The 13,623-nt window shown below is 41.7% G+C and overlaps 1 protein-coding gene across 1 annotated transcript; it reads left to right on the forward strand.

Moving 5' to 3' along the window:
• Positions 1 to 559: 559 nt before the first annotated feature.
• Positions 560 to 6,404, forward strand: RB195_006558 (uncharacterized protein; the record flags this gene model as incomplete). The annotated part of the gene is made up of 7 exons (XM_013452323.2): positions 560 to 716; positions 3,114 to 3,232; positions 4,353 to 4,457; positions 4,613 to 4,707; positions 5,117 to 5,274; positions 6,178 to 6,269; positions 6,327 to 6,404. 7 exons carry the CDS (start codon positions 560 to 562, stop codon positions 6,402 to 6,404), a joined length of 804 nt encoding a protein of 267 aa, XP_013307777.2.
• Between the last annotated feature and the right edge of the window lie 7,219 nt (positions 6,405 to 13,623).

Consider the following 13,623-nt stretch of genomic DNA (forward strand, 5'->3'; position numbering starts at 1 on the left):
TCCCAAAATGTGTGCTGTCAGGAGTGCCTGAGCAACTACCGCTATGGATATTATAATCTCAGGGCTGCTGCCACCAACCCTAAGGGTAACCCTGGTTCAGTCCTCTACATGCGGAATGCAATAACCCCAGTCGTAACCTTCGCACATTAACCTTTGCACCCGCAAAGGTAATCCCAATCCCTAATCCGATTTCAACAGGAACAAAAGCATATCGGATAGAGGCAGTTAATTGTGACCTTTTTATTCTGACAACCACTGCTCTACTGCTCAAACAGAGAGGAAGAAACAAAGGTGCAAATCCTTATATCTCTGTGAAAGATGACTTAAATCAGGGATGTCTGCCATGCGACCATCACTGCACTCGTGTTGAAAAGTTTTGATTTGTCATCAAACATGCAACATCGACCACGTACCAGTCAACACTGTTTTAAACCACTCTTAAATGAGCCCGTGGACGTCACTGTAGTGCAGTTAGTAGCTCGCTTCCAGCCTGAGATGAAGCACGTACGCAGTTTCGAACGCGGCTTCTCTCGAGACGCTGCGGTGGAGCGCAGCAGCTATGAGCGTGATGGAACCTTTGCTGGAACCACCCATCGCTGAAGTTTGCGACGGTCCCACCTCGGTTCCAACTGCTGCCCCCACCGCGGCGTTCCGAGCGCGTACGCAAATGCATCGTAACTACACTCGTGATCCATGTCGTTTTGAAACGAAAATATGTGAGTCGCAATTTAACGACAACTACCGATCATTTCCACCCACTACTTTCTGATCCGAGTTCCACGACCTCATGCAAATCTTCTTACAGCATCTGTCAAAGGTCGCAGCAAGATCTTACTGCTTGTATAGTCGGGTCAAAACGAAATGAGTCACGAGTGTAGTTGCGGTGCATTTGCGTGCGCGCGGGTGCGGGTGGTGCCACCAAGGGTTTCACCGCGCTCCACCGAAGCCTCTCGAGAGAAGCTGCGTACGCAATTGCAATTCGTGTTTCATGTCGTTTTGTAGTAGTATATAAGGGTTGGGTACACTAGGGGTTCAGTTTCCTTTCTTGTCCATTTCGTGGTGTCGTCTTTTAATGTATATTATATTATATTATATTATTATCGCGTAATTCGATCGATTACCACGTACCACTACCCTTATCCGCATCCTACCATCTACCACCACTGTTCACCACTTATAACCGTAATCCCTGATTGGCTATAGCCCCGAACCACATCCACTACCACCTAGCCGCCGTGAACCACAACCATTGAGCCATTGACAGGTACACCATCGATCCATCTTTGTGTCGTGTATTATGTTTTGCCATGTATTTTCGATATAAGGATAAAACCGCATGTGTAGCCTCGTGTACCGCAACATATCCGCAGAGGCATAGGGTTGGGAATGGGATCAGAGAGCAGCCCTAGTTACGATGCATTTGCGTACGCGCTCGGAACGCCGCGGTGGGAGCAGCAGTTGGAACCGAGGTGGGACCGTCGCAAACTTCAGCGATGGGTGGTTCCAGCAAAGGTTCCATCACGCTCATAGCTGCTGCGCTCCACCGCAGCGTCTCGAGAGAAGCCGCGTTCGAAACTGCGTACGTGCTTCATCTCAGGCTGGAAGCGAGCTACTAACTGCACTACAGTGACGTCCACGGGCTCATTTAAGAGTGGTTTAAAACAGTGTTGACTGGTACGTGGTCGATGTTGCATGTTTGATGACAAATCAAAACTTTTCAACACGAGTGCAGTGATGGTCGCATGGCAGACATCCCTGATTTAAGTCATCTTTCACAGAGATATAAGGATTTGCACCTTTGTTTCTTCCTCTCTGTTTGAGCAGTAGAGCAGTGGTTGTCAGAATAAAAAGGTCACAATTAACTGCCTCTACCCGATATGCTTTTGTTCCTGTTCTGTCTGCCCTACTCTTTGTAATCTTAATTTTTAGGTCCGTGCAAAAATAATGGCATTTTAAATTTCAGATATTACAATTCGTCTCAGTAACAACTTCATAAGTCAAAATTGCACTATTGCAACCAACACACTTTTGCCAACGAGAAACAAGATAATTTATTACGATCAGAAGTCCAGCGTTGTGCATGCGACAAAATGGCTGAAGACATTTTCGGTGCGGTCTTGTTGGTGAAGTATTTCTGGCGCAGGAAGTTGTCGATGTCCTTGAAAGTGATAATCTGTTAATATTTCGGAAGCGACGTCATGAATGAAGTGGTAGACAGCGTGTTTATTCACGTCGAACCCCAAACATTTCCTTCGCCGATAAGGAACTTTGAAGGAAGTTTTATTGGATTATACCACGTCATACCACTTTACGTAACCCGTCTCGCAACCGCGCGTCTTTGGACTTTCTGTTGTCCAAACGGCTTGGACAATTCTGCTGTAGCCAAGGCGTTGCGTATAGCGGTCCGCAAGTAAATCCCATTGAGGTCGACATATGTACACAAACAAAATTCTGGGCTACTTCGCTAGCATTAATCGATATTTCTATTTTTACCTCGCGGCGGTAGTGAATGCGCTAGCGTTTGAGAACATCGTTATCTCGAAGGAGTTCTCCAGGAGGAGGTGACTAGCTGACGTCATGTGAGAGCAGCCTCCCGCAACGCGGTGCACCAGTTTATGACTCAGTTCCACGAGAGAGCACCGTCCAGTCGGAGGACTGAGAGAGTGGTGCGGACTTCGCACCCGTCAGGTTTCGTACTATCCAGCCAACTTTGTGTTCGTTTTCTATCTCTCATGGTTGTTTGTTTCTGTTGATTCGTAACTAATGATGTCAAATCTCTTCTTGGTCTTTCGATTTACGTAATGTTTTGTACTTCGTAGAGTCGACAAATTTCATTTCCCTTTCCTTTGTCTTATTCTTTATGTCAGCTTCGTAATCTTGGCAGATTGTCATTTTCCGTCCCTTTTCTTTGAATGTGTTGAGCGTTTCATATTTTTAATTGTAGTGCTTGATTTGATGTGATGTTGCACCCGATGTGATTTACTTTCAACCGCTTTCACCATATTTTTTCACATTACGATTGATTTAAGCGTGTATTTTACATATTTCATGCGAAATTTTTCCGTAGCAAAAACAACTTCACCATTTATCATGTTTTCTTAATCCTTTTGCAGCTATGAACGAAGAAGGTGGATATCTCGGTGCCATGACCTACCAATGCTTATACAGCGGAATTTTGGACAAGCTTCGATCTTCAAAAAGAGACGACGACCGAGCCTTAGCTGCTATTCATGTAAGTGTTGTTGCTTACCACTTTTTAAACGCAGCTGCTCTAATTTTTCATTAGATTTTTTGAAACTAGTGTGGTTTCAGTTCCAATTTTTTACAAGTTAGAATATGAGAATATGGGATAGCCTTATCTCGCCAGTAATATTTTCTAATCCGTTGCCTCTTGTGCCACGAAATTTAGTTTGCTTTTTGACAGGAATTAAGTTTTTCTCAGATTACAGAGACCTGCTTTTGTGTTTGAAAAAATTCCATATTTTTATGATTGCTAAACCAGCAGTTTATGAAGCGAGTTTGTTCTCTTTGTGAAATGAAATGTATGCTCAACTTGCGTACCAAATAATTAAGGTTGTTTAGCCACAATAAGTGGAGTAGATAAAAATTCCTGTAAAACCGTATAGTCGTGGGAAGTTTCCTAGCACTTATTTCTATTGAACCCATTCATACGAAATTTCAATGCTCAGTACATAACCACGAGTGTAGTAGTTGAAAATTCCTGTAAAACCGTGGAACTGTGTGTTTCTAAGTGCTTATATTATTGCAGTTATTCCCCATTACTGTCACCGTTCGCAGGGGTTTTGTGTAATTTTAGTTCTCTTTTTTCTTAAACAGTTATAGTTATAATACGCTGCGAATCAAATCAGAAATTATTTCATGTTTAGGAAAATTATCCTTTTGTATGTATACGTCAATCAATAATAAGTCAATCCTCAACCTATACTTTTTTCTGCTTTACATTTTTTTCATCGTGGTCGTGGCCGTGGCCTGTTGAGCATGTAGGACTTAGTACTGGTTTCTTTGCCTCTTCTGCGAACTAAAAAAGGATTTTCCATATATGTGAAGCAAAGAGAATATGAATGTACCCGAAGGGTATAGTAGGAATCTTGAGTTGTTTTCCTTTCGCACCATTAAAATGCAATAATTTTTTTTATCTTGGCGGGAAACCTTATCCTATACTTTTTTCCCTGCTTTACATTTTTCCTTTAATTTCTTCCGTTATCTTGATTTTAAGTTTGGAATTTCATAAGTTTTACGAACACGAATTTCTTTATGACAACTATAACAAAAAAGGTTAAATAGTATCTTGCAAATACAGTTTTACTTGCGCTACTAATGTTGGTTTCCAGCGTCTTCGATCGGCAATGAAAACCTCAGATAGCGCATCTCCATCGTTTCTGTTCGACTTCACAAAAATTTTGCTAGCGGAGTCTGAGCTCAATATCAATCTTCAGGTTCGTTCGGTCTCATTTTTTCTGTCGTTGAATATAAACATTATACTTAGTTACGGCAACTCTACAAATTTCTTTTTCAAGTTCTGCTTTTAGGTTTTGGTTCCTTCGTATTTATATTGTTTTACTGATTGTTTCGCATGGATTTCTTATTACAGGAAGCCTACCTCAGGATGCACGATACCTCACCCACTGATGACCTAGTGGTGCAGGGTTATGAACACGTTCCTGAGTATAAAGAGCTGACAAAACGGTAAGTGTAGTGGTTGTTATACAGAAAAATACTGCACTTACAGTCTTTGTCGCTAAGACCTTGTTCTGATTGCGCACTGTGCTTGTTAATTAATTATGCTTTTTTAAAGTGCACTAGTTTATTCGCAAATCAAGAACGCGCTTAGAATAAAAATTGTTCCTAGCCGTTCCGTTCCCTCTGGTAAAAGTGAAAGTCTGTTAACTGGAAATATACAGTTGGTGATGCTTCTTCACACCATTCACATTCCATCTAAGAATTTTTTTTTGGTGTTTACGAAATCAACGTCGCTTGAATTACCAAATATGAAGAGCTGAGGTGTGAAATACTCCCCTTTCTTTGAATATAATCATGTTAGTGGACTTCAATTTTCGACATAGTCTGCATTTGATCGTAGGAGTCATTATTTCAGAGCCATCGAACTACGACGGGTATTATCTCGAGTCCCCGACGAGATGGCCGATCGTCACCAATTTTTGGAAACTATAAAACTTATTGCATCATCTATTAAAAAGTTGTTGGAAGCTATTAATGCCGTCCACCAAATTGTGCCGCTCTCTGCACAACAAGGTGGGTTCTTCGAGAATGTTTCGAAATGTTGCATCTTTTTCCACAGAAGTCGTTTCAAAACTTGTGACTTCTTAGGCTGCCCGCATAGTTAAGAGCAGCGCCGGGGCGCGGTTTGGCGGCTCTGCGGTTTTGGTGGTTATTGGCCATTCACAACAGTGCGCTCAATAACCACCAAAACTGCAGAGCCGCGAAAGTGCGCCCCCGCGCGGCTCTTAACTCTGCGGGCATCCTTATCTTACTCTCACTCTCTTTATGAAACACTCAGGAGTCTCAAAGTTATTTCCGTGGTATTTTTGTATTAGGTTTTATAGGTGATTAATACTTAGCTCTGCTTATCAGAAGCTAAGATATAGTCTGTAATTGCTTACGTAATTGCGAGGGGACCAACTTAATATTGCATGTTGTCTCTACGCATTCTAGTAAATTCATAAATATGTAGAGTCTATATCTTGTTATAATTGAGGAATGGTGTTGAAAAAAGGAAGGTTTCGAAGTTTCAAATTGTATGCGAGAACATAGATGCAATAGTCAAAGCCGGTGCTACGAGCAGTTTTTTGTACGGTTGGCGAAAAGGTTCCCTTCACTTTTGGACGGTTTTCAAAGATTTCCTCGTCACTTGAGGTGTGCCCCATGAGCTAGACCCCTTTCACCTGAGGAGGGTCCTGCTCCTTCCTATTACACCTATGTGCAAGAGAGTTCCATTTCTGCTAAATATATAAAATTGTGCTACTGTGCGCGTAGCGCATTACACAATAAGTTGCTGCTGGGTACTTTTTGATAAATGTGGGAAAAAAAAAACTATCGTTTATATAGACACCATTGGTGTTCGCGAAGTGCGCGAACATATAGCGAAACTAGTTTGTTACATTTTGTTTATTCTTTGAGTAAGATTTTTCTTTTCAGCTGTCGAGAAGAGGAAACGAGAATTCGTTCACTACTCAAAGAGATTTAGTAACACTTTGAAGACGTACTTTAAAGATCAAAATGCTGTGCAGGTAAGCGTATGGACGGGTCGTGTACAAGTAACTTTCATCTGCAGACTGGTCTTCCAGGTTTCCGTGTCCGCCAATCAGCTAGTGTTTCAAACGTCGTTAATCGTCAAGACCGTGAATGAGAAATTAAGGAGATAAATATTTCGTGCAAGGAAACAATTGTGATCTTTCTTCCTCATATCGTTCTCCTATAGACCTAGCTTTAAAATACTTAAATTTTCACTTCACAAATTTATTTTCGATATGGTGTGGGTGATGTATTGTACTTCTTTCTTTTCTGTGACGACCTCACCATGTTTTTTTGCTCACTGTTTCTTTCTTCACTTGTATTTGCCTTGTATGTCTTCCATTTTCTTGTTTAATAATCGTGATGTTTGGTGTATAAATGTGGTAGCTTGGTCGGCAAATTCATTACTGGAGAAAACTTGATGATTGGAGGTTAACCAGTTTCAAGTGGCTAACACGAACATCTTCAATATTTTCAAACTGCATGGACCCTGTTCAAGCGTGCTAGAAGGATTCTAGCACGCTAGTCGGGAGGTTACGCAGACTCTGGTCTGGTGGCGGATAAGGGGCTAGGCATTGACGAATTCCCGGTCTCGCATCCGCCGAGGTCTGAACTGATTTAAAGTGGACTTCCAGATTTTTGCTGTTCTGAATTGATGTATGTTAGACTGGAATAAAAGTTTTTGACTGATGGATAGTGAAAGACTTTTCAAAGGGCCGTTTTCCCTTTAGGAAGGGTTTTCCTCTGAAAAGTGGAAAAAGCGAAGTTAATAGCGCGAGTACCATCATCAGTAGGGAATTTATGCTTTGTCAGAGAGCTTTCGAGAGGGTTCGCAGAAAACCAAATATCTGAAGACTTTGGCTGACTAGTTTATCACCTCGCCTGTTCTACAAAAAAACCTTTTTCAGAGACTCGAGTTACTATGTCAGCGTGGAGTTGGACGACCCATACGCAGTATCAGAACTGCGAAATTTTTAAAGAAGCGAGAAATGAGAACTCAAGAAAAAAAGTACGATCGATGTCAGTGTTGGCTGAAGTTGCAGAGCAGAGAAAAATCGTTCCGTACACCCGTCGAGTCTTCGCTTATCATGCTACTAAGATGATCGTTTTCTGAAACTGAAATGATGCATTTGCTGTATTGATAGGTGGGCTGGAGAGACCCTCTCCTCTGATTCTATGGAAGTGATTGGCGTCCCCTAAAGGTTATCTTGCAAATGGTAAGGGAAATGCAGGGTTTGTGCACTTGTGTAAGAAATGGATTTGCGTGATATCGGTAGTTGTTTTCCAGTATTCTTCTTACCTTCTATAAGTCCACTACACAACAGTCCTAAATCGGATGATTTAAAAACACTAGAGTAAGGGTAGCCAGTAAACTAGCTCTTGAAAAGGACTCAACAAGAGTGACAACATAATCCTTTCCGAAACTGAGAAATACCGTAAGGGTACAAGATACCATGTGTCTTACCTTTATTTAACGGATACCTTTAAGGTAGTTGAAGCTATCCCAAAAAGTTTGAGCTTCCTACTTAATACATAAAAGTTTGTCGTGCTTTATATAATACCTATTCGGAACGTCCGGCTAACGCCGTACATCGCCAAATTTCTCGTAGCGTTTCTTTCTCTCGCTTTGGCTAATCAATAGAAATAAAAGTAGCGTTATTTTCTGTGAAAATCTTTCTTCGTTTTTTTAGAAGGAAATTATGCATTGATGGAATGGTAATGGATTGAAATTCTAGTAGTTTTCTTCCCTAATGCGTCAGTAGTACATTTGGGGAGTATTCAGACTTGATTTTACACCTATATTCCTTTGATGCCAGCAGAAGTTGGGAACATTATTCGAAGTATGAGTTTTCTTTTTTTCTTTTTCCTCAACAATAAGCAGAGAATGATGTGCAGACATGAAATGACGTGGATTTCGTCACTGCACTGACAAAGATAAGCTTTCACTTCAGATCGCGGAAACTGTTAGCTAATATTTGAAGGCATCACCCCACGAATCTGAGGTGGTACGGATTTCAGGTGGAGTATTCGTATACGGGATCGTAGATTATGGAGTAGATAGTGATTCTGTCCATTTCTTCGCAATTGCCGTGAAAAACGGCCCGGAAGATACGGCTTCGAGCTTTCTGGCGCGCTCCAATCGAACTCCTTGTAGAAAATGGTGCGCCGGAACGCTCGAAGTCGTATCTTCCGGGCCGTTTTCTACGACAATTAGGAAGAAATGAACGGAATCACCCTTATCTCTATAATATACGATCCCGTATACGAATACTCCACATGAAATCCGTACCACCTCAGATTGGTGGAGTGATGCCTTTAAAGTGCCGTTTGCGTGCGTGGACATTCCGGTATGCAGAAGTTGGAATGTAGGGAGACGAATGATGAATTCAATTCTCAACTGGTTTATCGCTAAGCACCAGCTGCAGTAGAAACAGCGCTGGCTGGGTTCGGCGAGACTCATGGAAAGACTGCACACTTAAAAGATTCTACATTTTAATTTGCATCCTTGAAAAACGAAGGCCACATTCGTGGGACGATGCTAAGTTGAACCTTCTAACGAAATACAAGATAATGCCGCAACTTTTATTGGAGAATATTCACCATAGAAAATTCCTGTCAGAATAATGTCATGGCGTCTTCAGTATAGATTAACACGACGTCACGCACCATTATGTTGTTCTCCCATTGTTGCATCCATAACGACTACATCGAGCAGTGCAGAAGCAGCAGCTACGAAGTGATGGTTAACCTTTATGCAGGTCAATGGAGACGGGGAATTCCTCCCTTGAACTCGAACTTATGGGCCATTGTAAAGGTATTGGACCCACCTTGTTAACCCTGTTGTGATTGCATGTTGGCACAAGATGCACCAGAAATCACCATTTTTTTCTTCTTTTTTTCTGGTGCATCTTGTGCACAAGATGCACCGATTTTTACCTCTCAACTCATTCGCTTTCTTTCTTTCTTAGATCCTTCCCATTCGTTGCTAATACGGCACCGGTGGTACCGCAGCTGTTGACGAAAGAGTACTGACTGACGGAGAATTGGACAGTGTCTGTCAGAGTTCTGCAGTTCGAGAGTCCCCCTTCTTCTTCTAAATACATAGGTGAAGTCGTGCTTCTGCTCCAATCCATTTTCTGTCACCATTTAGTTTAAAAGCTGCGTTAGCCAGTTTACAGATTCCAGTAGCGTGACTTTTATAATCCTAGGAGTAGATCATCTGGTCCGTCATTCCCATTTCAAATTATTTCGGTGCTTATTCACTTTCGTCGATGGCCATCTGCTGAAGTTTACCATCTGTGAACGAAGCTTGGGACATTGGTGACAGAATTCTTCAGGTCAGAGGAACTGTCGGGGTAGTCATCTCTTGGGCACTTTCATCCCGTCCATTTCGTGTTTCCGAAGACGAGGTTGTGCGAATCGGCATGCACAGAATGCGCTCACCACGAAGTTTGCAGGAAACTGAGAATCCTTTATTACTCCGATGCGTTTCTTTAAGCTTCGCTCTACAAAAGCAGTGCCTTCTACTAGCTGTACTTCAACGGCTTTCTAACAGCTCAAAGACTACTTGTTTGAACGAAGCTGATCAGCCTCTTTGAGGGACGTAAGTCGCGAAGCAGTGTTCGACCAATGTTCTTTTATCACTGAAACCCATTGCAATTGCTTTTTGCCCCAAAACGTCGAGAGACATTCACGCTTACCCCGTTTCGACCTTTTGATTGCTAATGTGGATGACGTTAAAACCATAACCTATCTTCTTTGACAATGTATTGGACCATCTTGTTTTCTCCAAGCACCACAGGTGTCAATCCTGCTGGTCCTTCTATTACTGCCACCAGCTCGCAAGCCCTAATAAAGCACAGACTTTCAATATTTTGATGTTGGTGTGGACGTGCTTGGCGATTTGTTCTAGACATCAAAGGGAACCATTCTTCTACTTTTCTTCCCATTATGTTTCATTATCCTCACTGAGGCTCGTGGTGCCCTGCCATTTACCTCATTATTGCCTGACATCATTAACCATATAACGATCAGGGGGAGATAAGCGGAACCACCCTGATCCCGCGATCTACAACCTCATCTCCAGCTATTCCCTCAACTCGTCAGATTCGTGGTATGCAGCATTTAAGAGGATGAGCGGCTCGCTCAGCTCGACCAGGGACGAATATGCGTTGTTCCGTATGACGCAGTGTCTCGAAACACTACTTTCCTGGAAGTCTAGCCAAAGATCTAGGTCTAGTACCCGCAAGAAAGGACGACCATGCTTATCTAGGAATGCAGGAGAAAAATAGAGCAATTCACGTGTTTTCAACTAGGAAGACTGTCCAATATGATATTATAAGAAGAAACACTTACTATCAAATCCTTTGGTTGTTTCAGAAGAGCAAATGTTCGACCTTTCTTGAATCTAGCCATAATGACTGAAACTTGTCGGTTACAATTTGAAATCGAAAGCCAAGATTGTTGATAATTTTTATTTTGGCTAACGTTCCGATGAAAATCGGAACTTTTGCAGCATATGCTCTCAAATGCCTCATCCAGAACAGGATACCATTCCATAAGAGATCATATCCGAAACCAGGAACCAAGAAAACCCAAATCGTTGTGCTCACCGCAGTGGCCACGTTGCCGGGACACTAGCGGACCATCGTGCGATAAAATCGTTCCGCTGGTACTGATTTAGTATGCGACCGGCACGTGACCCCTTAGATCAAAACCCGCGAGGGTCTTCGCACAAAGCCAATTCGTTGCTCACGGCCATGCATTCTTCCTTCGTATTGGTCATTAGTTGTTTCTTCTGTGTCTACGTTTTGGTGTAGAACAAAGTGCCCCGGGGCTGCAGCAGATTGTCATCGTACATCCCACAACGACATTGTGCATGTTATAGCCGTTTGCGTGCCTCTTGGGCGGTTGAATTGATATCTTTCTTATCCGCTTTGATGATGCTTGCGATGTGTTACGGCCTAATCAAAGCCGCTGTAAATTCATTAATTTCTAACAGGTTTTTTCCGTATCGTCGATCAGTTGTGCGACTTGTTCGACTATTCAAAATGGATTTCCAATGAAAGCACTCTGCACTTCTTAGATCCTGCTTTACTAACTCATCCAATATAATTGTTGCTTAAAATGTCAGAAATGACTACAATGAAATGCCAAATTCCCTTTTCGGCGTTAACAAATGTAGACGTGGGTGATATTTTTCGAAAGCGAATCACTATAGGTTACATTTGTTCCCGATATAAATGTTGATTTAAAAGTTAGATTTAAAAGATCCATTACTGGCTAACTGGTTACTTTTAGCTGGTACCAACGACACTCTCACTTTCTAGATGTCATTTTCGTCGATAGTGATTATTCTAGAGTATAAAAAAAGCCGTGACTGGCCTAGAATTGCCACCGTGGTGTATTCGAAGAGAACAAGTTTTGGGTTTTTAAACTGCGCCATCATGGCTGTATGCGTTAATGTTCAAAAAGGTGTCATTACAGCGAGTTTGGACACAATACTAGTCGCGAAACAATCACCGATGGTCGTTTCCAGCGTACATTTTGTCTGAGGTAATAAAAAGAAAACCAGAATTCATAACCAGTGGTTGGTGGGCAGCACACGCTTGGATACTCATCTATGGAAGTAAACTACCTTTTGGACAAATGAGAACAACAATGGATAAGGATAATGAAAAACAGTCCTGGTTCTATTTCCGATCATGATTCTGTTGCCTGTACATACACCCCTAAGGCTATGTTGTTGCATATAAATATCACCAAAAAATAATAAACAAGAAAATCACAAAGAAAACATAAGAAGTCGATGATTCAAAAGTATTAGCCGAAAGTTTTGAGAGAGCTTTAGAGTAGAGCTAAAATATAATGGTTTTCTTAAGGTTAAGGTTAATCGTTTCATGAGAAAAAAAAACATCCTCTCAAATGTGAATTCTTTTCACTTTCTTTTTGAAATACTTGCCTTTTATTGTTCTTAGTGTGTATTCTTAAATCTGCTGCTTGCTCCGATGCTTCTGAGATAGGCATCCAATTCCGTTGTCTGACATTGTTGCGTCGGTCTAAAGGGTGAATTGGTACGAAAAAGTAAATAAGTAAATAAATAGATACATAAATAAGTAGTAATAGTAGTAAGATTAGATAGATAGGTAAGTAGAGGATGAAGGGTAGAGTGACTGCCATATATCCATCCCTCCGAGATCTGCGAACCACCATATCCTTTTGTCCGTACTTTTTTCTTCAGGAAATAAACAAGTAAACACGAAAGGGTGTTGTACTGCGGGTTGAAAGTTGAACTGTTCGGGGCTGTTCACCGCATCCATTGCAGTGCTGCCTAGATTTTCCGGATTACAATTTGACATCGTACAGTTCGGGTTCTCGCTCGATTGGCCAACACTGTTTCAGAATGCATATCCGCGACTGATGCGTTACTGCATAGTAACGAGATTTTAACTGCTAATACTAGAACGCTCCCGCTCGGTGCGCGGTCGCATCTGCTGCTCCGAATAACCGCTACGTGAGGAGCGCTGCGTTTCGTCGTTCCTTTCGGTGTTTCTCGCTATTTCTAAAAGATTCTCATAGCATTGCGGACAGTAATCTCTGTCCTCTAGATCGCCGTTTGAAAAAGAAAACGCTTGCTGGCGGCGTGGCTAGTTTCAAGGCCATTATCAAGGCAGATTACTCAGAGAACGACTCCTTTTAGTGCATTGATTAGTCTATATTTATATGTATATGAGAATATTATATTCCTTCACGTAGACTATTTGTTTTTTTTGAGGGGGGAGGGGGAATTATTTTGCTGTCGCCGTGTCATCTTCACCTCGTTTTACTCCTCCTTGTTTCATCCCGGGCCCTTACTGCATTGTCATCTTTATTAGATCTTCAGTAACTAAGATTTATTGATGGAAGCAAATGATACCACCAAATTTATCGCTTCATTTTAGCAATTTCAAGCAGTTTTTTTTCTGCATTTTCGTAATCGCTGTAGTCGAATTCATACAGAAAACGAAGCACGAGTACATAGTTGTCGGCGAATTTATTTCATGGAAAGTCGTCCACGATTATTTTTCCAACACTTAATTTTTCTCACAATGTTCTCATATGATTTCCACGTTGCATACTTTCAGTACGATTGCTTGCAGCTTACTGAATTCATCTGTTTCTCTGGAAACAAAGCGCAGTTTTTCATTTTTTTTCAATTTATTAGTTGTAAAATTATACCATACATCTGAGGATCATACTTTACTTTCATCTCACTTGAAAACATTTCCATGCGCCTTTTGCTCTGTGACCCGATGACTACAGTATGCTGGCGAAAAAAGTCCGATGACAACAGAGACACGGCATTGTCTT

This window comes from Necator americanus, chromosome I (genome assembly GCF_031761385.1).
Source record: "Necator americanus strain Aroian chromosome I, whole genome shotgun sequence".
Taxonomy (NCBI): Eukaryota; Metazoa; Nematoda; class Chromadorea; order Rhabditida; family Ancylostomatidae; genus Necator; species Necator americanus.